We start from the raw sequence: 27,051 nt of genomic DNA on the forward strand, positions 1-27,051 counted from the left end.
CGGACTTTCAAGTCAATGCGTGTTGAGGTTTGTTTACTGAACCGTTGCCAGCGCTGTGCCGTGGCGTCCTTTTGGCAGCACGAGCTGCGGCATGTGGAAGATTTAAAGGTGTGGAGTTAAGTCGGGGGTCGATTTTAATTTGGCCCAGCGCTGCAGCTGATTGTGGCGATAACTGTTGAGGCCGCATCACGCTGCTGTTGTCTGGCTGATGCCGGTCGGAGCTTATCAGGGGCATGTACATCGCTGATTACCTGCAGCTTTCTGCGCCATGCACCAACATCAGCCATGCTTGACTGGCTCACTGAAGCAAGACAGTAAAAGGTGACAAAAGGACATGGAGGGAATTATGGTCACGCGGCCTTTGGGAGCATGAAAATCAGGTCGCAATGCAAATTCATCATTTGGCTGAAAATATGGTCACTGATTGTGTTGTGGCTCATATCTGCTGATGTCAGGGCACCAAGTCGTCATGAATTCAAACCGTATCGAAAATGAAGGAATGGATAAAAAAAATATATTCAAAGTAAAGAATGGACTTTTGCCGAGGAAAAGAACAATTTGTTAGCCTGCATGAAACATAATAATCGTCTATAGACCAATATAAGGATACAATACAACACATGTAAAAAAGTACAATAGCATTTTGATCATAATAGTAAAACAAAAGAGTCTAGTCAAAGGGCCCTATTTTCGTAGACAGGACACGTGTGCTCGGCCTAAAAACTGCCGAATTTTCATTTTCTAGCCAAGTATGCGCCATGCTGGGCGTTCGGCTGACTTTCTTTTGCACTTCACCCAACGCACCTGACAATTTGGTGACTGGAAGCAGACTGGACTTTCGACTAGATGAAAGCAGGTCAAAGTTGCGGCACCGGTGGTGTAATGCGATTTTGGTGAATTGGATCGAGGTGCAGGCGGACAGATTCTGCGCTTTGCTGATTTGTGTGGTGGCTGTCATGTGACTCAAACACGGACGCGAACCGTCGGAGTGAAAGGCGGTCTCCAAGTGTGCATGTCACAGCGGTGATCGCCCCGGCCAACTTTACATCATCCTCAAGTGGAGATCTGCTTGCGGTACCCCGTTAACATACTTTGCACGCTTCAATCTTCGGCATGTACGCTCATGTGAGGGTCTTTTTCTGCTCCCGCAATGTCGAAGGCTGTGTGCGCCTGAATTTAAAGACAATGAGAGGAGCCGCTTCCATCGGCCGGGAATCAAGCCAGCTGCGTTCACTCCCACAACAGCTCAAACACCCCTTTTTAACTGCCTAAAAAAAAATACCAAAAGAAAGAAAACTCCACCTACGCGCAGTTTGACTGCGAAAGTCTTGTATTCCACTAATTGCATAAGCATTATTTTTGCTTTCGGCAATATTTCAACGAGTACCATGAAAGAGGATTAAGAAGGACAGCTTTTCTTGTTAGTGGAGCTACTTTAGGTTACTAAGCTGTGGTCAAGTTTATACCGACGCAAAATTTGTGAGATGTAAGCCATTCTTTCGAGGAAACATGAACGATCAGGCCAAACACATTTATACTGCTGTAGCACCTAGCATCTTGAGAGTGCAACAAAGATTGAGTTAACTTTAAAGGTCCATCAAGAGATGTAAATGAAAAAAAAAAAGGTGTGCAATTACTTGTGGTGTTTCCCACAGTGTGGTGTTTCCCACAGTGCTCCATACTCTCTTCCTCCCTTGGGTGTCCACAAAACGATAGGATGTCGCTGGGGTGGGGTAGGCGGGGAGGCCCGGCCGGATAAGTGAGTTTACCTTGGCAGCCGGCCCTGGATGTGTCACCACTCATGGTCGTCCACTTTAAGTGCATCTCCGTCCCCTCACATAATTTGGCCCCGCTAAAGACAAAGCTGTCACCTGGAGGGTTATCCCAGCAGAGACGAGCCACGGGCCGCTCCGGGCAGGTCCTTCATGCTGACCCGCGCATCGCTCACATGAAACAACAACATTGCCATCCTCGGCCCGAGACGCACGCGCAACGCTCGCATCCAATGATCGCGTTTCATCGAGTTAGTGATCAAAGCGCGCTCGGCAAAGAGGCGAAAGCATTGATTGCGGGCCTCTGGGGTCGCCTCTGTCTCTGTGGCGCTTTCGCTTGGATCAGACGGCTCAAGACGTGATGTGGAAAGAGGCTTTTGGCACAAATAAGTTGTCACCGCGGTTGGGAGTCGTTGCAGACGGAGGGCTGCAGAAGAAGTCGCAGCCGAGAGAGGGGAGGGCATCGAGAGAAGAGAAAGGGTTGGGATGCAATTTCAAAAGGAGGGAATGAGAGGATGAGCGGGAGAGAAGTGGAAGACGGATGAGTCAGCACATTAGTGAATGATGAGGTGTGTGATGGGACCTAATCTGGTGTCTGCTCCATACAGTACACGCCGTGTGCCCTGAATGTGAATGGGATGCTGGTGCAGGAATGGAGTGCTGTGTGGGCGGCTAGCAAATGCTCTGGCTGCCACTCACAGCGCGGGCCAATCCATTGTGAGAGAACGGGAGGTCACTGGGATGGCTTTTTTTTGGGGAGGGGGGGGGTGTTCATTTTCATACACATATGTATTATTTCCTTAACCCTTGTGCGGTATTCTTGCTACCCGGCCAGTGTTGATGAGTCTGGTAGAGTTTTGGGTTTTCAAAGCAATACGATCAAATCATTTTCTGTTAAAATACTCAACAGATGTTTACTACTTCCCAATTGCAAGTCATATGAACAGCAAACGTTGTTGGATCACATTTATGAATTCATGTGCTACTCCTTTTAAAAAAAATGCTATTTAGTTTCAGGAGAAGGTTTCAGATATGCCTTGTGTCATTTTTCTTTAGATAAAAACTGAAAACGGGTCTAGCAGACCCCAACACCATACAAGGGTTAAGATAAAGCAAGTAGGTGTGGTGAGTTGACAACATCACAAGTTTGCAATGAATCAACAACACCGCATGTTGAGAACATGTCAAGGAGTCAGACAGACACTTGACAGCCACGTTTTGCTATTGTCGTTACTCCAGGTGATTTACTGAGGCTTACAGGAAAAGAACACACTAAAAGAAGTTACACGTGTAGTAGACAAAAATCAAAGCCAAACCGTATTTGTCATCTCATCAAGATTTGAATCGTAATTAAGGGCATCAAAATCTTACATTTATGTTGGAAAATGAGTAGTAAAATCCTCCTAAGACCATAATTGCATAATTAAAACGATGCAATAACAGGAGACAGTACTTTGTCGGAAACATTCGGGCAAGTGGAGAATGCAAAAAACATGGCAAAGACATGCAGCTGTTTTTTGTTTGTCTTTGAGGTATTGGCAGCCCTCAGTTTTTGTTTGTTTTTTTTTTTTTTTTCCGCAGGCTTTCCACTCTCATGGCTGGCCAGTGTGACAGGCCGGTCAATCGAAGTCAGCAGCGCTTATGCAAGTTGCTTACGCTTAATGAGGATGATCAGCGCATTGCCAAGTGAGTAGAGAATACCTTGGGGATTTTGTCTCCGTAGATGTCCAGCAGGACAACGAGGGGACAATTTTATTCATCCAAGGACGGGACAGTCATGATGTCCTCATTGCCTCGATCGCACTTTGATTTGACGATCGTTGTAACGCACCACTAGTTCAAAAGTATTGGGACGTCCCGGGATTGCATTCACAGAGTGAAAAGGGCAAAGCAACATGGACTTATGAAGGTTCCCAAGTTGTTTCCCACCACGTGTCCGACCATGAGGCTTGCGTCTTGGGCATGCTGTAACCGTAAAGAGCCGTCTCCAAACAAGGGCGACGAACCAATTATGCCGCCGCCATCTTTGTAAGATGAAGAATTAAGGGGCCTACTTCAAGCAGTGGGTGACTGTTTCACGAATGAAGTCGGGATTGTCACATTCTTCGGTGTATGTGGTGGAGGGCAGAATATCCATGATCTTAAGCCGTCTCCCCATTGCCAGTCCAAAGGCATCTTGTTATTGCCACATTGTTTCCGTATGGGCTACCATTTTGCCCCGAAGCCTCCTACGCATCCCGCATCTCCCCGCAGGCTAGATGTGCTCCTTCATGCACTCGTCCCTGCGCCTTGCTCACTGCTTTGATGTGTTGTGATCGTGTTGGTGTGGTGGTGGCGCCGGCGGTGCTGCACTGGCTCGGGCTGGGAAAGGGGGGAGAGGAAAGCGTTCTGCAGTGAAAATGTGCTCCTACTGAAGCGTAGAGAGACTGCAGCACCAGTGAACGAGCCTGTGCACCACCTGCAGTCCTCTGCTCGTGTGTGCGTGTGTGTGTGTGTGTGTGTGAGACAGAGAGAGAGAGAGAGAGAGAAGGGAGGATAATCTACCAAGACACAATGATTCAATATCTCTCTTCTGGCTCCTTCTTTCTATTCAGCCTAATTCTGCTCACACACCGCAATCATCTCGCTGCACTAGGAGTCTGCGTTTGTGTGCACGTTGCGCATACTGGCGTGCGTGCGTGCGCGCATGTATGCGTGTGTGTTTTGATTGCTGCTCTCTGCTCTCCAAGCACTCTCTCCCTCCTGCATCTTTGTTTTGTCATTCCTCTTTCCTGTTGTCTCCCATCTTGACTCATCCGTCCACTCTTTCTCTCCATTGTGTGATGTGCAGCCCCTTCCGTGCCCGTCATCTCTTCGGCTGCCCTCGCACACACAAGCGCCGCACGCCGCACACTTGTTTGCTTATGCCTGCCTTCTCATTTGCCATCGTTCTGTTTTCCTTTTCCCACCAATCCTTCGGTTCCCAATACGTACACACTTCTTTTTTTTTTTCTTTTTTTTTTTTTTTTTTTGCTCCCATCCATCCCCTCCCCTTGCTGGCTGAGTAAGTGCTGCAGCATCGCTGCATGTGTGTGTGTTTGAGGAAGAGAGAGAGAGAGCGGCAGCGGCGTGTAACTGTGAGAGCGCAAAGCACCGGGAATCCTGAGCCTAGAGGGGAGCCGTGCGATGAGAGGGGGGCTCTTCAGCCTGTGGATGTATGTGCCAGGACAGCGTTTTTATTTTTTTCTCTATGTTATTTTGCTCTTTTGCCAAAGGCGAGTGCTGTGTGTGTGTGCGCGTGTGTGTGAGAGAGAAGACAGGGAGTGTGGGGCATGCCTATATGCGTGTGTGTAAGAGTGCCGTCGATTAGTGGCGGACTATTGGCATTATGCAGCCGCCGATGCTCATGACACTTCAATTGATCCAGACTGGCTTGGGAGGCAGAGGGGACCAGTGACGTATGGACAGACAGGAAGACAGTTGCATGGCTTTGGCTTGTGCTAAACCATCCAACCAAGGGTTCTTGTCCAATTTGGGGCAATTTGTAGCTTTACACACCCCACAGATTGGAATTTTCAGGCACTCGACCAGACAGGTAGTTCACATTTTGCCACAATGGGAAACCCTACAAGATTGTTGGACAAGGAGCGCATTGTTTGTGAAGGGTCTTCATTCATTGATCGATTGATTTCTTTTGAATTTTGACTTTGTTCCTTTTGGCGGGGCTTACAGGATCCTACCTCGGGGCCGAGCCGGAAATAAGGGGCTCGCAGACAAGAGGAAACAAACGCAGGCATGGCTCGCCTCAACTGGTGCCTCGCTGCCGTCATCAGCTGGGGCAAGTTCCTCTTCGCGTGCTTCTTTCCACTGCGGGGCTTCAAGCGAGACAAGGTAAGACTCCTCCAAGGCTGACGAGGGATTTGAGGGACTGGATGATTGGAGAAACTCTTTCTTCTGCAAATCTGCCAGTTAAGCTTCCATGCATCACATCATTCGATGATGGATGGGAAACATTCACACACGCCAAATAGCCAGAAGAGTGACTTTGGCGAAAACAAACATTGGCAAACGGCATCACCCAAATGAAACGAAACCATTACATGCATCGCGCCGGCTCGGACAAAGCACGCGATTGGCGTGGACGTGTTTGGGGGTGGGGGGTGCCGGTCACACGGGGACCTCAGTGCATGTTGGCCCCTCGAAGTGCTGATTCAAGGTCAGTGTTGCATCTCAACATGGTCTCCATGCAGGCAGCTGCTCCACAAATAGACGGGCTCATATTTTGGATTGGCCACTGGCTGCCATCAAGTGGACAATGGACGTTCTGGTTGAACAGGGTCACCTTTCTCTCACAAATGGCAATTTGATCTGCATTGCACGTCATGCTGTTGGCGGGGCGAAGACTCGCATCCCTTTGCCATGCTTCGCCATGGCGCACATGCTTGAGCGAGAAAGGCCGGCGGCAGGCTCGATGGAATGCTATCGGCTCTGTGTGGCCACCCAAAAGCTGGCCAAGCTTTTTGTGCGACAGGTAATTGCGATAGTGTGTCTTAGCAGGAAGGCCCAACGACATTTTGCCAAAGGCAAAGTCGCAGACTCACATGAGGACAGCCACGAAAGCAACTCCCGGCCATTTCTTTTAGGCAAACCTTTTTATGGCAACTGTGACTCCCCTTGTCAGAATCCATCTTCTGTGCCCCTCCTCACCTTATTTCAGTCCTTTAGCGATTTTGACGTCATCTATTCGTCATTTGAAAAGCTTTCAAACTTCAAAAACGCGTGAAATGGTCAATACGAAGACTATAGCGGGATCCTGTGTGGTGTGCAGTGCTGCAGCCGCCCATCACGTCAAGCCCCAACACCCTCCTACCAGCTCCAAAATCCAACCTTCCCCAATCCCCCCCGTCCCCGCACACTCAATTGCCGCAGCTCCTTATCTCTACACCCGCGCTCAATCCCAGCGCGTCTGCGTGCGTGCGTGCGCGCGCGCGTGCGCGTGTGTGTTCGTGTATACACATTTTGCTTGAAGACTTATTTGGCTGAGCAGCTCTCGCTCAGGCTTGTTAGTTCAAATTCGCATGGAGGTGTGCGATTTCACTGTACTGCACTTTTCAGATAAGTCATGCATTTTGTGAGTGCAATGAAAAAAAAAAAAAAAAAAAAAAAAAATGGGTGCAATGATGTAACACCCCTAGCCCCCTCCCTCTAGTCTAGTTTGATAGCTCCAGCTGCAGTGCCAGAGCTCATCATGTGACTGACTGGGAGGTGAAAGTGGAGAGGTAAGGCTCCGCGTCTTCCCCTCTGAGGACTGCTGTGAGCTGTTCAGTTTCCATGGCAACCGAGCTCACACGGTCCCAGGCCTGGGTTATGGCAGGAGATGGCGTAACAGGGAGAGATGGAGGGCCGATGATGTGCAGAGGTTTTTCCGTTGCTATGGTGATGCCATGGCAGCGCATACATGTGGATCCCTTTCTCTTCGTTTTCCTGTCCTCGACTTGCGTTGTTTCCCTTCTCAGGCATCGCTATTCAGTTTCTTGTTTTTATTTGAAATCATATCGCCTTTTTCTGGTTATCATTTACAGATGGGTCAAGAATTATTTGGACCAGACCCGTCACCAGATCTCAGACTTAAGGCGGGCACATGAAATAAACGGGGGTGCCCAATTATTAGGAAACCCATACGGACAGTGCTTACTTTGCTCCATATATGTGACGTCGTACTCTTTTCGCTATTGTCAATAGTCTTGAATGGTGCCCTTTGCATCAATTATTCTCATGGACAACATTTACAGCACCTAGACACCATTTTCAGTACGTGGACGCCACAGCCGTGTTGGATGTGGCAAAGTGAAGCGATAAATGGAGATGTCTTGTTCACTTGCTCCTTGGAAATAATTTCATCAAACCAGACCTCGTTCATACCAAACCATTGCTTTTGATTGTGTTATGTCAGTGGAACTCAATTTTACATGTACTATTTGCCAATTTTATGGCTAATATGATGGCCACATCCAATATGGCAGATGTGGAGACATATCACTTCCAACAGGTGACCCGGTTCAACGGGTGTAAGTAGCAGGAATAAAATTTAAAAAGGGAATAAGTAATTGAGCTTCATTTTAAATGTCCAAGGGGTCCAGTGTTTTTTTTTTTTTTTTTTCTTATAATGAAACTGGTTACAAAATAGCTCTTTAGTTACTGGCACCAATATAATATGTCCTTCCTTACTTGCCGTGCCGTGTTTGTGCCAGGGGCAGTCTTAACACGTAACATTGCCTCATGTCGGAAAACTGTGATTAGTCAACACCAGAATTTGTTAACATCCCTACTTATGCGCACGTCAATCTCCGAAATTCGAACGATGGCCCTAATGTTACCGATAGCCATAGTGTTTTCCTCCCCATCGAGGCGCTCACAACAGAAGCTAATGTCGCTTCACGAAGAAAACACTTTATTCGTAAAATACAAAATATTGCGACGATCGTTGTGATATTTTTAGAGGTTGATGTGGGCAGAAGTAGAGAGGTCGAGACTCATTTTTGATAAAACCACATAAATTAAAGCGGAATGTAAACTTCAATCGTATGCTGACTGTTTTCTTTCGAACCAATTCAAATGATGGTGTACCGGGACAAAAGTGTTAAGCCTCTGCCATGGTCCAAATATTTCTGATCCAACCGTACCTTGCTCCTCATATTCTTGCTTTGTTTGCATCTGTATTCTTCCTCTCTTGTTGTTCCCGTGTCCCATTCCTTCTCCATCATCTCCTTTTTTAATCCTTTTTTTGTCCACCTTTGTTTAGTTTCCTATTCCGTCCTCCGATCCCCCCCTTTCTCCGGTGTTGACTTCTCCGCATTCCTTTTCCTAATGTCCTGCCGAGGCCGTCCGTCTGTTCGCATCAAAATGCATCGTTCTTGGTATTCATAACTCGGTGGCCCACCGCAATGAGTAATGTCAGCCACTTGTGGGTGAGCGGCACGCGCGTACTGCACATAGGCAACGAATGGCTTGCGGTATCTGGGCTGGCACTCGATGTGACGGATGCTTTGTTATTCTTCCATTAAAGCTCTAATGTGATGGATTCCTCAGCGAGCGATAAGGAAGGGCAAGTGTGCTGCTCTCGCTTCATTGTTTCAAATAAACCCCAAATGTTTGCACATGGGATCTTGGGTGTGCCTCAAATTTGGCATGCTGTATGTGGTCTGACCTCACCAAACAACCGTTGCACTGAGGAAACAACACCACTCCCGTCGTCGCGAGCCACTGGATCTCTTTGCTTTGTAAAATCACCACCAAACCACGGGCAAACTGCCGTATTGAATGTATTGAGCCGAATGCGCAGGCACATCACACACCAATCTGCACCCGACCTCTGAAACGTTGTCGGAGGCCACTAGAGGCTGCTAGCTAGCCAGAATGGAAGGTTTGGCAAGGTGTAGCTTTTCAGAACATGCCGTTAGGTTTGCCAAAGTTTGCGTTGGTTGCCATCATGCTTGCAGTGTGCACGCACGCACGCACGCACGCACACACACGGGTTCCCCTCTGGACCGAGATAACCGTTACAGTGCGGGTGATGAAGTGCGGCGGCGGCGATCAATGGAGGATGTTTTCTGGAAATGAATCGGCTCTTAGCCCTTTATGGATCCAACTGTGCTGTGATGTAACGTGTCCACCGATACCAAGTTGATTCATTACTTGGGTTTTTATTGACATTCCGGAGGAAGATGCTCGCACTCACTCGTAAAAGTTTGCCGACACGTGCCGCACATGCGCAAGTGTGAGTTTGTGCGCACAAGTTGGACCTCATGTCAAATCGTCCCTGCAAATGTTCAGCCCGGAGAAGATTTGGTGCACAAAATTCTTGCGCCTTTGTGTCAAGTTCAAATGCTTACAAGCTGGCACCTCCATCGACTACGTTTTGCAGCTGCCGACACCGCTAGGGTGGGGGCGGGGATTCGTGCGAGCTTGTAAATGAAACATCTGTCTGCCACAGTAATTTGTGCCATTTTGGATTTTGGAGGGAACAAGTTGAGCTGGTTCAGGGGAGCGAAGAAGGAGGGGCGAGTGCACGGTGCGACGGTCTGACAAGATCAGGGAGGGAGAAACGGAACATCTCCTGGCCCACCTCCCCCCTTTTCTCCTTCATAGAATAACCAGTTGACAGGAGCGGCCAGCAGAAGCGGCCGAGACGCGGAGAGCGAGGGAGCCAACCGGGAGATGGACGGCGCTCCGATGGGGTTGCGCTGACTGATCTTTCTCCTCTGCGGCTTTTGCGCCCCTCACATCTGCGATGGCTCAGACTTGCCATTGGAGCCCGAATGGCAGTGCTGGGAATTTTGGCCAATATTGTGGCTTTATCGTATGAGCCGGAAATCCCTCTTTCCTTGGGTCAGGATGCCCTCCGTGTCTCTTTCTCTGCCCTCTGCTCTGGCCGGACGGGCTAAGACATGGGTCTGCCTCTCCTGCATGTTTTGGGTAAGACATTTCTTTCCGTCTGAGGTTTTTTTTTTTTTTTTTTCTATTGCTTGATGGATTATTGAATCTTCTTGTCAGCCTGTCAAAGTGGGGGAGTCACAGGATTGTCATTTGGGTTACAAGACAACCTGGACACTATCTCGAGTAATCTTTTGTTGTGTGCCTTTACTGCTCGTTCCAAAAGTCCATCTTGTGTCCGGGGCTAATCTAGTTGCTGCTTTGTGGTGACTCTCACCGGTGTGTCCAGGCGACCGCTGCACTGGAGCTATTTCTGTTCTCTCCTGTATAATTTAATCTGCTTCGCCATTCCTCTTATGTGGGACTGACTGAGTATGTCGGTAAGCGGGACACGCATCACAACAATTGTTGGACAAGAACATGCAGAACATGAAGATCCGCCCACATTACTATGCACATGTATTGGTCATTCCTGCATGCTAAAAACAGGTGGGTTAAAAATAACAACATTTTGGGTCAAAAATGGGCCGATCCACTATTTGGGTCAATTTGACCCACCTTCTTGTGTTCGTTTAAAAAAAAAAAAAAAAAAAAACAGCCCGATTTTGGCATTGTTTTAGGTTGTTTTTTTGCAAAAGCAACCCAGAAAGTTGGGCCACATTGACCCAAGTAGTCGACCGGTCCACCCAAATTGTGTTATTTTCAACCCAACTGTTTTCAGAGTGTGGTTATGACCAGTACTGGTAGCTACTGTTTACCTTAGACCTTCCCTACGTGTTTAAGCATCCTAAATATATTTCCAACATTGCTAGAACGGATTTGGATGGATTCATTCGGTTTTGTCATTCAGCGTGTCTACACATTGTGTGGTGGTGATGTGTCCGGCGAGGCTTCTGCCCTACTTTTGAGTCTTGCGGTAGATGAGCGAGCCTCCCGTGAAAGCCAAGCGAGACTTTGTAATCCGACGTGAGTGGCCGCCGGATGCAGAAGAATGTGAACCCAACATGGGGAAGGCAAGACTTCAAAGGCTGTGAGGAGTAACACGCAGGAGTGACGTGCAAGCGGCTGGTTCCAAGAAAGCTCCCCAAATACACGCTATTAATCATTTATCAGGCCCATGCTCTGGGAGTGAATATTAGATGTGACGCGCTGACACAAGCAGCACTCCTACAGTAGCGTGTGTGTGCTCATTGCTAGCCATCAACTAATTTTGGTTTTCTCACCGTCTTTGCTGCATCCAAATACCCAATCACAGTCAACATTGGAGGCTCACGTATGCTAGATCTGTCATGTCTTCAGTTGTCTAACAGAGTCCCGTATTGACTTAATCAAATCCCTCGAGAGCTGTGAAAATCAATCAGGCTTTGATTGGACTTTTACAGCCGTGCCACACCTCGGAGGATGTGATGCTGTTGTTTTCTACGTGTGTGTGTGTGTGTGTGTGTGTGTGTGTGATGTGCACAGCTGTGGCCCATTGCACTCGAGAACAACTAATGCGTTGCTCGTGAAAGACTTGCGTGTCCAGATGACGACGACAGCGTAGGCTTTATGCTTTTATTCTGGAATGGGGATACAGGTCCACCTGCGATCTGTTCAGGTTTTGAGACTATATTTCCTATAACAAAGAATGAAAATAGAAATATGTTTGAGGATCAAATTGTTGCCGTGAGAAAAATCTTTCTTAGCTGTTCTCAGTCTAGACAGTGTTGCGTTGTAAGATAGCCACTGTTAATATAAGAATGTCAAAACAATGTGAGGCTCTCTCTTATCTTGATGAGCGGAAGTGTAAAATGTGAACATGTCAGATGGTAAAACACTCCTCCCTCAATGAAATCGTATTGAGCTCACCAAAGGGAATCGAACCGAGCTCCCGTGAGGTATGCAGAGTGCGTGGGGATCAATGTTTTGTCACGCTATGCATGGCGGTTGCAACTCTGTCCTTGGAACTCCAGTCATAGTTTCCCAAGCATTTGGTAGAATTACAAATTGTATGACGTCAGGACTTGACTTGAGATGCTCCACTGTATTTGGATCTCGAGTTAGTCCCAGTAATGGTAACAGTAATAGCACTGTCTTCCAAATTATTATGCATGTAGGATTGATGTTGCATTGCTGCGGAAGTTGTTTCTACTGTCTTAGCTCACTGATATCAATCTCAAACAGGTTTGGTCATTTTGTTTTCTAGCTGAGCCTCATTCAATGAAAATGACTTAAGGAGGTTGTTCCGTATCACTGAGCGAGTCACAGTTATTTGGCATAACAGGGGAGAAAAAGAATGACTTTTGTGCCAATGAAGAGTGGTTAATAGTCCAGCGCCATGCAAAAGGAATGAAAACATTAGACAGTTTAACAAAATCTGACACATTGAAATCATTTGTGTGTGTTTCACAGAGCAAACGGGTACGTTTTGATTGAGGCATATGACGTTTTTAACCAAGCAAATTCCTCGTACCTCGTATTAAAAGCGCAGCGCGCAGGTATTTGAAGTTGCTGGTGTCTCCAGAGTCACTGGAGGATCCTCCTAAAGGCTTGAAGTCACACACAACCATTTGTTTCGGCCATCCTGCCTAACCAATCTCACAAGAAACAATTGCCGTGGGCCCAGAAATACATGAAGGGCTGCTTTGGATGGTCCAGATGGCTCGAGTTCTGAAGCTTTGGCGGTTGGCACCGCGTCCCAGCAAGGCTGCAACGTCAGCAGGAAGGTGGCGGAGTGAAATAACTGAAATAACCGGGAGGGACTTGGTAGCCCCATTTACAGTGTCCGGCAGTATCTCAGTGAAGTCGATACAGTCAGGTCCATAAATATTGGGACAGTGACACAGTTCTCATTTTTTTGCTTGCGAAGGCCCCACATTGAATTTGAAATGAAATGAACAAGATGTGCTCTTGCTGCAGACTTTCGGCTTCAATTTGAGGGTATTTACATCCAAATCAGGTGAACGGTGAAGAAATAAGAACAGTTTGTAGCAATACCTCCCACTTTTTAAGGGTCCAAAAGTAATGGGACAAATGAACAATCATCAATCAAAGTGTCACTTTTTTTTACATGGTTGCAAATCCTTTGCATTCAATTACAGCCTGAAGTCTGGAACGCATGAATAAACTTCACATGTCGTTGGGGCCGTTTCCCTTCAGTTTGGTCTTCAGCAAGTGGAATGTCTACTCAGGCGGATTGATTCGGGTCAGGTGATTGACTTGGCCATTGCATGACATTCCACCAAAAAACTGTGGGTGCTTTTGCAGTATGCTTCAGGTCATTGTCCAACTGCACTGTGAAGCGCTGTCCAATGAGTTCTGAAACATTTGGCTGAATATGGAGGAGATAATATTGCCCATGATACCAGCACCACCATGCTTCACTGATGAAGTGGGACAGTGTGTGGAGTTTCTAATTGAGCATTTCCTGTCATGACAGAAAGGGCGGCATGCCTTCCTTAGTCAACTGGCACTCATCAACTGTAAATTTTAATCACAGATGGCTTTACGTGTCCTTTAATGTATTTATGACTGATTTAAAAGACTTTTTACTTTTTTTTCTATCACATCAGGTTTTTGAGATATTTGCATTTTTTGTTTCGAAATATGACCTATAAAAGCTTGCACAAATGGATGCATTGTAATTTATAGCTTGAGCTTCAGAAAAAAACACCTGTTGCTGAACTTTAATATATATTTAAAGAATAATAATAATCTATTATTATCGTTATTATTGTGAAAACCTTATGTGCTAGAGAAAAAATGAGGGCATATTCAGAATCACTTTAAAAAACATTTAGAATCATTTATTTTGATCTCTGGTTTAAAAACAAAGTGTCAAAATTTGTTGAGCGCTATAATTTGTTATGCAAAACAATTCACCATCCCAGGCTACAAAAATGCTCGTGGCCACCATCATCCATTGACCCATATGTTTTTTTTTTTTAAATGAAGAAAAAAAAACAAACATTATCATTCTGATAGTATTGGATGTTCAGTATACTCTTGAATGTTATAGAAGCTAGCATATTAACCTATGTAGGAGGAAGGGGGAGAACATGCCCACTCCACACATGACGAGCAGAGCCCCGAATCGTAGAACTGTGAGGTGGAAGTGTTAACCATGTGTCCACCCTGTCGCCAGAATCAGCAACTGCCTGATAGTTACGACCACAGTGGATGTATGCATGCATGAAAACATAAAGGTGAGCTATACATCAGACACTGTCACGGTCAAGGTTCTGACCTCCTGCAGGAAATGCTGACAACCTTCTCTCATTTTATGAAAATGACATGAGGAACTGTACTCATCTGTAATAACGGGGATGTCTGCCTCCAGCTCACATGACCTAAAACTGACTGTACATCCCCGCAGTCTGCTGGGCTGCCTCCACTTTTTGGGTGAATCTTCACCACTCCTCTGAGGATGTCACGCTGGCCAAACACGCCTATTGCGTGCGTCGCCGCGCTCTACACGTCTTCTCATTGCCTGTGTTGGATCTTTGCCCACAGCGGTCAGAGGAAGTCTGCACGCGCGTCTGTATTTGCTCCACTTTTCTGGAAGTCAAGTGGCGCTACGATCCTGCCGTAGATTGTGCGGACGCATCACACAAAGTTGTGTGTAACATTATGTTGCACAGACGCGCTCCGTACAATCTGCATTTCAAAGCAACTGTGCTGTCTTGTTCTTCATTATGTGTGTGGGTGTGTGTATGGAGAGCGTGTGTGATTTCCAGCGGATTCATTAGCAACCACCGTATTCTGCCTACATTAGCGGATGGCCCAACAATCATAAGTGGCCGTGACTTCATGATCGCCGGCCTGCTCTTTGATCAGTGTGTCTGATGCACCTGGTATTGATCATGTGGCACCCTCATTCCAGTTGGTATATGTTGTTGCTATTATGCTAACACGAGCAGCGCAAAGCTGTCACCACGCGGCATTTTCTCCGCGCGATCAGCTACAATCTGGCCACGGGCCCAGAGAGTCAGTCCGCTGGGATTGACTGTATTCGCCGTCATTAATAAAACATCATGAACTCGTATCTATGTTCTTGTACACTGATCCATACTCCCATGATGCATCATTGCACAAAGGGGAAGGAACGTGCCGGCGAAGCCGTGCTAAGGAAAGTCTGGACGATGTTGTTTGCATGTGCCACGTTGTTACCGTCACTTAACAATTGACTATTTCCAAAATGTATCAGCCGTCAGGGATATTTTCAAAAGAATACTCACAATAAATAGAGTTGACGTTAATATAATGTTATCATCATGGCCAGTTAGCAAATGATAAGAAAATAGCCAACAATTATGACGGCAATATGACAATTCAGTATTTACTTATCTGTTTAAAGTAATGATGCTGGATTTTGTTTCATGAATATAGAAATTCCCACAGACATCATCGATGCGTCTACACGCCTTATCCGGCCTACAGTCACAAAACAAAACTTTGTGCCAAAAATCCACTTTCGCCCAACAAACAAAAAGCCAAAAACCAGCCTAAACAAAAACAGGGGTCACCAAACTTTTTGCTACAGAGAGTTACTTCTTGGTTACTAATTAATGAGAAGGGCTACCAGTTTCACACACACTTGTGAAATCACCAATTTGCTCAAATGACCTTTATGTGTTATTATTAATGATGAATGATATCCATACGTTTATGTGAAAGCACTGATCATGCAAATTTTTCTCACAATAATCAGGAAACAGACACGTGTCCTGTGCAAAACTTTCCCTGAATCTCTGCCATTGTTTACAATTTTAAAACATCACGTTGACAATTTTCAAGGAAAATCACAATGTCCCATCACTGGTGAGCTCTTTTTAGAACAGGCCGGCGGGCTGCTCATGATGTCTTCATGGGGGCCACCACATCGGTGACCCCTGAACGTGGTGGAATTGTAGATGCTGGCTAACAACTAGGCATTTTGTCACATGGATGGAACCAATGACAGTAGTGCGATCACATCAAAAAGTGTCCAGACTTTCCTTTATATGGCGGTGAATGTTGTTTTGGCGGTGAGCGTATCGGTATCAGTGACAAAGACTGAAATTCTTTCTTGACGTACCCTCCGGATTCCTCGAGGCGAATGGCCAGACTGCGCCAGTCTGTGATTGAAGAATCAAGCAACCGATTGTAGTTAAGCTAAGCCTGGCAAAAGAGTCCCCCATCTGGCAGTAGAGTTTCGTGAGAGCCGGTAGTAGATTTCCTTGAGCCGCGGCCCGTTTGCTTCGCCGTTTGCGTGTGGAGATGGCCCATGAATTGCTTTTCATGGAGTATCTTGATTTGAAGGGTGCCCATGAAGTGGGGTTAGTCGAAATTGGAGGGAACGACATGCTTTTGTTAGCACCACTGCATGCAATAGTGAATGCATAGCATATGGTTGGGTTTGCCCTTCTCGTTGGCCCAGTCTGTCTCACAAAGGCACTCTTTGTTCCAGGCAGAATTTCAATCTGCTGGAAATTGAAAGCAGGTGTGACTGCTTTCTTTCTTAATCCTGAGGGGCGTGCAGGACTTCTCCTGCTGCAGGCCGTGTTTGTTTCTGTGGAGCCTGGTGCTCCTCGTGCTCGCTTGGCTGCATGCGGTCATGTCATGTCTCGGACGAGTTCCAGTGTTATCCTTCACCTCGGCGACCAAGTTCGTCGTCGTTCCCGTCAGACTTGACATCTCATGACCCGTTTCATTTTCCGCTCGACCAATCGAGCGCATGTGGACAAAACAAAAATCACAGGTGCCTTTACCATTGATGCCAGCGCAACTGTTTGTTTGCCCCTTTTTTCAAAGGGATCATTTAAAACAGGGGTGCCCAAGTCCACTCCTTGATAGCCCCTATGCAGCCTGTTTTCGATGTCTCCCTCCTCCAACGCACCTGATTCAAATGATCAGGATTGTCATCAGGCTTCTGCAAAGCTTGCTGATGAGGAGGGAAACATGGAAAACAGGCTGGATAGGGGCTCCTGAGGACCGGACTTCAGCACCCTGCATTTAACAATTATAACATGTTGAACGCAGATGTGGTTTTGTACCATACAAGGATGAGAGATTGCTGAAATACGTCCATGCATTGAAAAAAAAATGCAATATGATATCACAATAACAAAAATACAAAAATGAAAATTACAGTGAACGTGTTTCTTTCAAAAAGTTTCTTCCAGTTTCTTGCCATTACCGTGCTGTAGTGGCTCATATTTAAAAACGGGATTTTTGTTGTAACGGCCCGAAGGAAATTTGGACTTTAAAATGGACTTTAAAAAAATGAAAATGTTATTTAAGCGCTAATGGACTGCAGGAAAATGAAGTCAACCTCTTTATTTCAACACAAGCCAAAGTCAGAATGATGTGTGGGGGCTTTTGAGGGCTTTCTGTTAGATTGTGTGACTTCACTGTACTTTGTTGCATTTTATGCATCGCACACACTTTGAGCATAAATATTGATACATCACAGTAAGGCATTCTGAAAAGATTCAGATGATCAGAAAAGTTATGATAACCTTTGTTTTTTCAAAACAATGTCAATAGATATCTATCCTTGGCTGTGCCAGTTTTACTTTTTTTCGACAAAAAAACTTTGTCGGGGGGAGGGCAATTGCAAGCTTCTGAATTAGTCAGCCTAAAATGCTTGTTTAATGACAAAATTCAAAGTGTGCAGCAGGCGGATGCTTTTGAAAGTGTATCGATTGGTGCCGATTTCAATTGTTCAGCCGTCGGAGGCCGGTGCTCTGCTAAGTGCTTTTGGTGTTTGATTGAATTCACGCATGTTTTGTTCCCATTCATACATGCCAACACTAATTGGCATTCATGGGGTGCCGAAGGACACCGTGGTGCCTTTGGGTGTGTCGCCCCGCCTGGCTGCCTCTGTCTCGCCTTCCTAGTGGTCCTGCTGCTCTACTCCGAGTCAAGTCGAGCTAGTGTAGCGTAGTGCTGCTTTTCATTAGCTAAGTGCACCTAGGGGAGAGGAGCACCAATGCTTGATTTACTGCGCTAGCTGTCTATAAGCCTCAGAGAAACAACGCCTCTCCTAGTCGTCCGTCCTCGCCTCTTGGGCCATCCACTCTCTTTTTATGCCCTCTTTTTACCGCCATCTACATCCATTTTCTGCCTCTCACGAGAAATCTTAATTCTCTCTCTTGGGCCTATTCAGGGAGGCCAACATTGCACAGGGGATGTTTTTTTTATTTATATATCGAATTATGTACAAGTTTGGAGAAAATGCTCATTTTGAACTGTGCCTACAACAGCCTCCATCAATAGACAGGCCGACACATGTTGCCGTGACAGTCAGTTACATAAATGGGTGTAAAAAAGTTGTTTTCAACCAAGAGTTGCAGTCCGATGGGGCCCACCCTATCTTATTCAGGCTGCACAAACACACAAAGGAAATGACATTGCTGCTATGACTCATGAAGAGGTCACCTAGGGAGAGCGGATGATGGGAAAATGACAGCTCAGGAGAGGAAAAACAGGAGATTTTTTGCTCGGCCTCTCTCTGATTGGAAAGACAACGGTGGCGTTAGAGGAAAACACCCTAACGCACACGCACACACACTAGTTTCATTTTTTTTACATGGAAAATATTTACAAAGTTTAAAATCAATGTTTGATGTGTAAGGTTCTTGAGAGTTAATTGTTCACTTCTCAATTTCAAGACATAAAGCAGCCCCAGAACATAATGTAACAATCACAGTAGGTAAAGGAATCAATTCTTTGTACAACCCCTGGCAAAAATGATGCAATCGCCAGTCTCGGATGGAGGATGTTCATTGCGTTTAAAATTGTCGAACAAAAGACGATCACAGTTGTGACACAAAACTAAAGTCATTTCCAATCTGTGACGGACCGGTCCGCCTATCTGCATATGACGAACGCCCATTTTGTAGGTAGATGGGAAACTTTGGAAAAAAATTTGATGGACTAAGCAGAGGCAGGAGTGCATTTTCGTCCGTTTATGTAATCGTTTAGCGTTTATAGCTAATGGGTCCTAATTCACGTCAGGCATGTTGTTTGACAGCTACCGGGTCCTAAAAGGGCACGTAATAGTTCCGGCCACGGTCAGGCTTCCCTTTCACATTGGCCGCGGTGAGTCTTTTTGACAGCAACTGGGTCCTACAAGGGGCCGAATTTAGTCCGGCCACAGTGAGGCTTCCATTTGACATTGCCTGCGGCGAGTCTTCCGTTTCACATTTCACTCAATGGTCAACGGAAGCGCTCCAAAAAAGCGCATTTAAAATGATAGACGGACTGACCGATAGACGATTACTATTCGGTTCGGTTTGCCAAAAAGGCGGATAGACGGACGGCAGAAGGGTACCCAGGCTGCAGACTGATGGCGAGAAATGGACTGGCAAGTTTTAATAAAATGCCCACCTCTGGTCATTTCAAATGGCAACTTTCTGGTGTTGAGAAACACTAAAAGAAATCAAGAAAAACATGTGGTATTGTTTAGACCAAGCAAAGGGGAAAATTATGAAATTGCTCAATTATGAGGAAATTGAGGAATGAGGAATAATGGAATCATGAAAAAAAAAAAACAACAACAAAAGAACACTTCAACACACCACGATAGCACTTTGTTACTTAGTTGCGCCATAATTTTTGCCAGGGGTTTTACGCTTCACGTCTGTGTCTGTAAACAGAGCTGCACTAGCCAATTTTTTTTTTTGTATATAATTCTTTTAGACCACAAAAATGAAGCAATGCTTGCTATTCATTAAAGGTTTCAGTATAATATGAATTTGCATCACTTTTGTCAGTTTATGGGCCACTGTGGGGCTTTCTTATTTGAACAAGCTAGCACCAACTATTTTATCCGCGTGCGTGTCAATAATGATACGTTTGAGACTGTTTCTTCACTTTCATCATGAAATACTCATTCAGTGAGACTCCTTCGAAGCGAAAAAACATTCTCTTCTGGCGTGAGTTTTAGGGCGAGAGCTCTCATGTTAAGATGACATTGGACAAATGTTGAGGTGACCACTTTGTGTGCTGACGACTTCCTCTTTCCCGCTTCTACTCAGCCCGACGAGCTGGAGGGGGTCCACACGCACTCCTTCAAGCTGAAGCCATTCAAGAAGGCCAAGAGCTGTGATATATGCAAGCAGGCCATCACCAAGGAGGGTCTCGTCTGCAAAGGTGAGTGCCGGCCGTTCGCAGCAGCGCGACTCCTCCCACACTGATGGCTTATTTGCTGAAATGCACGGTTGTAGCTGTTCTCCCAACCCTCCCAGATAATCAATTGAAGGTGTATCTGGTGGCAACCTTTCCTTCGCCTCTTCCACCGCACTGGGAATGGCTGCGGCTGCTGACGACCTACTTTGTCCGTTTAGTTCAGCAAATTGCCATCGCGCCTGCCAGAAACATTAGCATGCCTCGCTGAATAGAGGCTGAGGATGTTCAGGAAATCCTTGTCTCCATCCCTGTGTTTGTGGAGTTGTGATCCATTTTCCTTCACACGTGGCACGTTTTTTTGTTGTTGTTTTGTTTTGAGGCTGCGAACGTACGTCGCCATTCTTTTGTGGTTACATTGCAAATTTCCGTGCTCACTGCAGGCGAAGCCGAGCTGAAAACCGCAAAGCCCCAACAGTAGGAGATCAGGCTGGTTTGGGGCTTTGGCGAAGGATTTGCTGTTAAAATTAGCACGGCTACTGCAGCTGCTGCTGAATTAGCCTAGATAAGAGGGAAAGTGGGGTGGTAGAGAGAGGCACAACGGAGAGAGAAAATGGGGAAATGTGGAGGAGAGTGCATGAGAATTGCCTTCATCCCTCTTTTGTTCCTTCGTGGGCTACGCTACGTTTTTAGGGCAGCAAGTGGTCCTGGCGCAAATATGGCACGCACACCCCTCCGGTTGTCATTGGTTGCTATCCTGGCCAAAGCAAATGCAGAGGCCCATGTGTGTTTCATGTTTACTACACTGAAAATGTACAGTAGGTCTGTCATTACCAGTTGGTGGTTAAATGCTACAATATGACATTACTTTTTAGCCAACATTATAGAAATAGGTAGACAGTAGATAGACAGTAGACAATGAATGTACCCACGTTACAAAGGCTTTTCTAAATTTATTTCTAAATAAATTCTAAATACTTTGTGAAGATGATGTCTTTTGCTTTGAGAATATGGGAGCTGGGATCCTACTGCTGCTCAGTGCAGGGCAGATTTATTGTAGTGGGCCATTCTGAAAAAGATCTGACTTTTTGCTTCATTTCCAAGCTGTTGTACACATAAATATTTATGAAATCAATTGTTTGTGGCTTGTGAAATAAATTAAAGTCGAAGAATTTCAAAATGGCACTTCCATCTTTCGATCTTTTCTGTACGCACCCTTGGAAGAAAAAGTGTGAACCACCCTCAACTAAAACTATTCCCTCGTGTTGTGCTGCGGTGGGTGTTTGTAGTTTAGCCACTTGGGGGCAGTAGCACACTTAAGCAAGCACAAGGAAGCAGACTGACCTTGGTGCAGTTTCCTTTCCAGCATGACAGTGTCTGCGTGTGTTTTGTTTCACTGTACAGTATATGGAGCAAATAATAATTGTCTTTCTTCTTGCAGCTTGTCAACTGTCCTGCCATAAAAAATGTGAAGTCAAGGTAAGACATGTATGCCTGGTTGGTGGTGTGTTGTGTGAAACCGTTCGCTGTTTTGTATTTGGGCTTAAGCATCAACTGTGGCGTGCGCACCTGACTATGGAGGATTAGCTCACTCACACTACTGAAATTGTCAGCGATGCCGATTTGTGTGGTGGAGGGCGGCAAGAGTTGGCATCAGATGCGGGCAATCAAGAGTGATCTCCAAAAAGTATTTTCTCAAGTAAAATCTCAACACTAAATTGACGGAGTCCGCACCTAACTTGTACATTCATATCCCAGAGTTATTTTCAGTTTTACCCTCTGCTGTCTGCGTGCAAGACGAGTACAGTGATGTGAAGCGATGTGTTGGTCGCCCATAATAGTTGGCATATATAGAACACGTTTCCTCCAGCAGGCCCTCTACGGTCCGTGCGTCTGTCTGTTTCTTTCCCCACTTCAGCCCTTTAATGTCACCACATGATCCCAATGTGCAATGGAAAAGAGAGCAAATGAAACGGGGAGGGTAGACTAGAATGACTGTGAGGCGGGCAGAGCCCTTCTTTGTGTTTTTTTCGTTGCTGTTTGGGAGCGATGTTGAAAATTGTCGTCACCCTCATCTGGCCTGAAGCGGCCCGGCTTCTCACCCGAGATATTCTCATTGCTTCCCCTTGGCTCAGAAGTGTCTGCAGGAGTTTTAAAAAAATAAAATATACACAGTACTCAAACCAGGAAAAGTCATTTTGGTGGCTGGCGTCGGACGGGAAATCTTCTGAAGGAGAGCATCATTTAATTTGTCAAATGTGTGGAAACTGTTTTTTTTTTCTTTCTACAGCCTTGTAACAGTAAATGTGTCAGCAGTCGCAGTGATTTTATTGTTTATGTTTATTAGAGGCTTTAACGTCCCATTGTTGACATCATTAACCACACACGCAGTTGCTCGAATGCTTTAATGCAGGTGTTCTTACATTTTATGCTGTTTACGGCGCTTTAATGGGGCCTATAATGATTTGGACGAGGGTGTCAAGAAGGTGTGATGTTGCCGACGTGTGGCACGCATAATATTAAATACAAATCCATCCAAATCAACAAGCGAATTCAGTCTTGTGGCAACTCTTTATCACTGTTGATGAAAACAGTCTCTATGACTCCCTATTTTTTTTGCTGTTGTTGTTTTTTTTTTCTTCTCCGTCTTGGACATGTGCCCTGGATTGTTCTTGTAGTGGCTTTCGGAGGCTCGGAAGATTCAGAGGAGAGATTTGCCCTTGGGTTTCAAAGCGGGATGACGTGAGAGTGAATGTTTGAATCGTCCCTAAAGAGCAGGGTTAGAGAGCATAACTGTACTTCTGAGGCTTTGTTACCTAAAATACTACTTACATGATGAAAACATGCTATGTGTTGATGCTATAATTCTTGTGCAGTAGTTTGTTCAGAAAATCTTCAATACACACGAAAGACAGAAGCAAGCAAGAGTTTGCTGTATCAGGTGCCAGTATGTATGAGAATGAAGATTGACTTTTGTGTCACTTGTTTGTTTATTTATTTATTTATTTATTTATTTTAAGTGGAAGTCAACCCCCAAATTTTTCTTGCAAGAATATATTCGATGCAGGCCCACAAGTCTAATCATGGCATCCTGATTGATCATTTGTTTGTGGAATTTGAGTTAAGCAGTAAAATCCACCCCTTTTTGTCCATCTCAGGGGGCGGCCATTTTGCCACTTGCTGTCGACTGGAAATGACATCACAGTTGCTCAGGGCTCTGCAAATGACCAATCACGGCTCAACTGTTTTCTGAATCCCCGAGCAACTTGTCAAGTCATTTTCAGTCGACAGAAGCGACAAAATGATGGCTAAAAACGGGTGCATTTTGCTGCTTAACTTATATCCACAAACACAATATTAATCAGAATGCCCTGTTTAGACTAGTGAAGGCGCACAGAACATATTGCAAAGCTTTTGGAGGGTTGATTTCTCTTTATCATGTTGCATTATGTTCAGTTGAATTAAATGATCCTACCAATTTGTTTGACTTTGCACCCATTGAGTGAGGGAATGCTGATGTTGCCTCATTGTACAGCCGCATTACCCCATCTGTAGAAATAAATAAATGATGGCATTTCTCGCCGCTCGCTTTGTGCCAGTGACAGTATTGGCAGGTAGGTAACTCCTGTTTCCTCTCTAAAGGGCTCAATTAAGTAACACGGGCACCTCAGCGCCAACGTCTCCTTGTGGGAGCACTTTGAGATTTGAATTCATATGAGCAAGATTTGTGAAAGTCCACCGCATCTTGCGCCGGCTGGATCTGCAGCTGTGGTGTTTGTCAGAGAGTAGCTACGTGGTGCACAACTCTTCATCGGGCCCTCTTAGCATTTGGACATTTGCTCTGTTGTGGCAGTTTTTGTCTTTTGGCCAAACTGAAGAAGAAAAATGACTTTGGTGGTTTGTCTAAATTGGTAGTCGGAAACGCGAACGCAAGCCCGTTTAAAATGATAGTCGGATATAAGCAATTACTATTTGGTCCAAAATGGCGGATAAACGTGCGGCGGAAGGGTACCCCGGCTTTAGGCGGAAGGCGATAAACTTACCGCAATTTTCGAGTAAAATGCCCAGCTCCGCTGGTTATTCTCTTTCGACGGCTGCTTTGAGGAAAGTGCGGACAGGGGAATTAGACAGATAGAGCCCAGAGAGGGAGGAATACACTTACCGTCTTGCTTTGGGCACCAAGCAGCCCCAAACTGCTTTCTTGGCCTTATATAGTATGCTTGAATACTACTTGGCAGCGGATAGGAGAGCCTGAGCCAGCAGCACAAAGAGTGCTTCCTGGTTCAGTCCAGCGGCTGAACACAGTTGACTGCAGTAGCTCTCTGGCACGCGTCCGGGATTACGGCTGGTGTTTGCGGCGAGGGCGGGGGAGGCCTGTGGCGGAGGAGGTGGTCAAAAGTGCCTGTATTTGGTGCTCCTTCTTTTACCTCTGTCCTCCCAGGAGGGGGTGAGGCTGGTGGGTGTTGTGCAGCCAGTGGAAATGCAAAGTTAGAAAGCAGGCAGAGCAGGAGAGAGGAGAGAGCTCCGGCGTGCAGGTAAGCGTTGTTTACGGCTGCTTTCCGGGATTGCATGCGCACAGAATGGGAGCAAAATCAATTTGCGGTGTTAAAAGACAAACTTGAAGACATTTTTACAGGTATGTGTGTTTTCATTGTATTTTTTTTTTCTGTTGATGGCTTGGCAGCCTCCTTCAATGTGTAGCTGAAGTGTATGCGTAAGAAGCGTGAGGTCACATGAAGCTGCCGTTTGCCCACTTTTTGGCACCCTGACCTTCTTCACTTCTGGGAAGCCTGATGTCGGCAATCACTTTTCTCTGATCTTCGGCAGCAGCTGAACACGAGAGGCCGGGAGGTCCCGGGGCTTGCGTGTCCTCTTCGCAAACATTGGAATTCCGTTTTATTGTACCGCCGTTGGCTACGGCACAGCCTGCCAATGTTCTTCATTTGCTTCTTGAACCTCTCGAGAAAACATTCCACCTTTTTCTCACCTTGCCCATAACAAGAGCGCCAGTCATGTGTCCCTTGAGCGTCGTAAGGTGACGACCGATGTTAATGGAACAGCTGTTTGTCTCTTCTTATAGAAGCGGGTTCCCCTCAGGGAAGGTTACACCTTTACCCATTCGGGAACACCCCCAAGGGAAATGCGCGAGACACATTACCAATCATGTAGCCACACAGTTCTCGCCCCCTAATGTTAAACAAGCACGACTCATGAAATGGTTCGGACTAGGGTGTTTTGACTGTAAGAGCGCACACGAGGCTGCGTGCTTAGACAATCAATGTGTTTTTGGAGTTGAGCTGCAAAGAAGCCATGCGTGTCTTTATCCTGACTTCGCTGTGCTTCTCATAGGCCATTACAAGCCTACACGCGACTGCTGTCCGACATCAACCTCAAACTGAATTTTGAACATCAGCAAAGCTTTGATGCGTCACAAAAACGGCACAAAAATGTCCGCCCCGAGTGAGCGTCCAAACAATGTTTATAACAAGCAATGGTGAGTTTAAATGCCAGCGCGGGGTTTCCAATCAGACGGTTTTCTTCATCCAAAGTGAGCTGCCTTTGCACATCTGATCTTCATCAGTACCTCATTGAAAGGTCTATTTTGTAGCAGGAGTAGTGATTGGCCCACTCGGCGCTCATTGTGGTCTGATAGTGGTCCAACAGCTACTTTCCCTCTCAAGCAGGGTTCTCAGCATCTTGCCTGTCGTTTTATGAACTTCCTTTTAGACCACAAAGCCGTCACACAACTTTGGCGCTTGGAGGAGAGCTCATCCTAAATATCAGTATGCTGTGGTCAAGGCAGCCGATATTTTCGATCTTGTTGAAACCACGGGGGGTGTCAGTAGTAAAAAAGAACATTTCATTGCAACCTTTCTGGGCCGAGTAGGAAATAATGCGATGACATTTATGCAGCGAGCAGATCCCGTGCCAGCAAGTTATTTCCACACAGTTGCCAAGTCCACCTTATTGCCGACGTTTAAGGGGACTTTCCGGCTAAGTGCCGTTGCCACTCTGTTTCCAACTGTGCAGATGTCTTGTGCTTAGGCTCACAAATGACCCTAAGGTTCTCATCTGGGAAAATTTTAGTCATGAAGGTCATTCATTCAGGTCACCCCTCTACTTAGTCTTGATTTATCACCTTTCCAAAGCATGCGCAGCATCATTCGACCCTCGTGTCAAAATGTCAAGTCAGAGATGAACAGGCACTCCCTTCGCTGTTATGGCGCTACGGGGATTTCTTCCCTCTCCAAGAAAAACAGAGAGCCAGCATGTTTAAATCCATCCAAAGAGGTTTTTTGAGCTTCGGTCCTTATTTGGCCATTTGCTTGGTGAGCCTGGAATTCAATTTCTCAGGCAAGCAGCCATCAACGTGGCGCTAGCTCAGCAGGATTGCCGAGGGAATTATGAGTGTGGTTGCCACACTGGAGGCAATGCACTTGTGTGCAAATTCGATGATATACACTATGTAGAGCAGGGCCTGAAAACAGTTCAGCCGTGATTGGTCGTTCCCTGAACCCCGAGCATCTGAGATGTCGTTTACAGTGGACAGAAGTGACCAAATGGCCGCCCCCAGAGATGGCTAAAATTGATCAGAATGCCTTCTTTCAACTCGTGGGTTTGCATAGAACATATTCTTGAAAAAAATATCTTTGGGTTGACCTCCCGCTTTAATGATGTGCTCTGCAATGCACTTTGCACTTGTGAATATGTTTGGACGGATGAAACGTTCTTCAAAGGCATTTCTTGCCAAATAAATTCACTTGTTTTGATGTCTATA

The 27,051-nt window shown here is 46.0% G+C and overlaps 1 protein-coding gene across 9 annotated transcripts in view; it reads left to right on the plus strand.

Annotated features, from left to right (window-relative positions):
- Positions 1 to 27,051, plus strand: part of tns1a (tensin 1a) — a 63,689-nt gene that overhangs the window by 5,832 nt on the left and 30,806 nt on the right. For 4 of the 9 annotated variants that reach the window (XM_086040022.1, XM_086039951.1, XM_086039996.1 and 1 more), the window contains exons 4-7: positions 3,354 to 3,458; positions 5,484 to 5,642; positions 20,186 to 20,300; positions 21,715 to 21,752. In XM_086040022.1, the coding sequence (XP_085896148.1) occupies positions 5,547 to 5,642; positions 20,186 to 20,300; positions 21,715 to 21,752 (249 nt within the window). In that variant the 5' untranslated portion in view covers positions 3,354 to 3,458; positions 5,484 to 5,546. Of the gene's footprint in view, positions 1 to 3,353; positions 3,459 to 4,781; positions 5,027 to 5,056; positions 5,347 to 5,483; positions 5,643 to 20,185; positions 20,301 to 21,714; positions 21,753 to 24,698; positions 24,809 to 27,051 lie in introns of those variants that run through there. The other 5 variants (XM_086039961.1, XM_086039978.1, XM_086039988.1 and 2 more) reach the window with 5 other exon arrangements.

This window comes from Filicampus tigris, chromosome 1 (genome assembly GCF_054856515.1).
Source record: "Filicampus tigris isolate MCC_2025a chromosome 1, RoL_Ftig_1.0, whole genome shotgun sequence".
In the NCBI taxonomy this organism is placed as follows: domain Eukaryota; kingdom Metazoa; phylum Chordata; class Actinopteri; order Syngnathiformes; family Syngnathidae; genus Filicampus; species Filicampus tigris.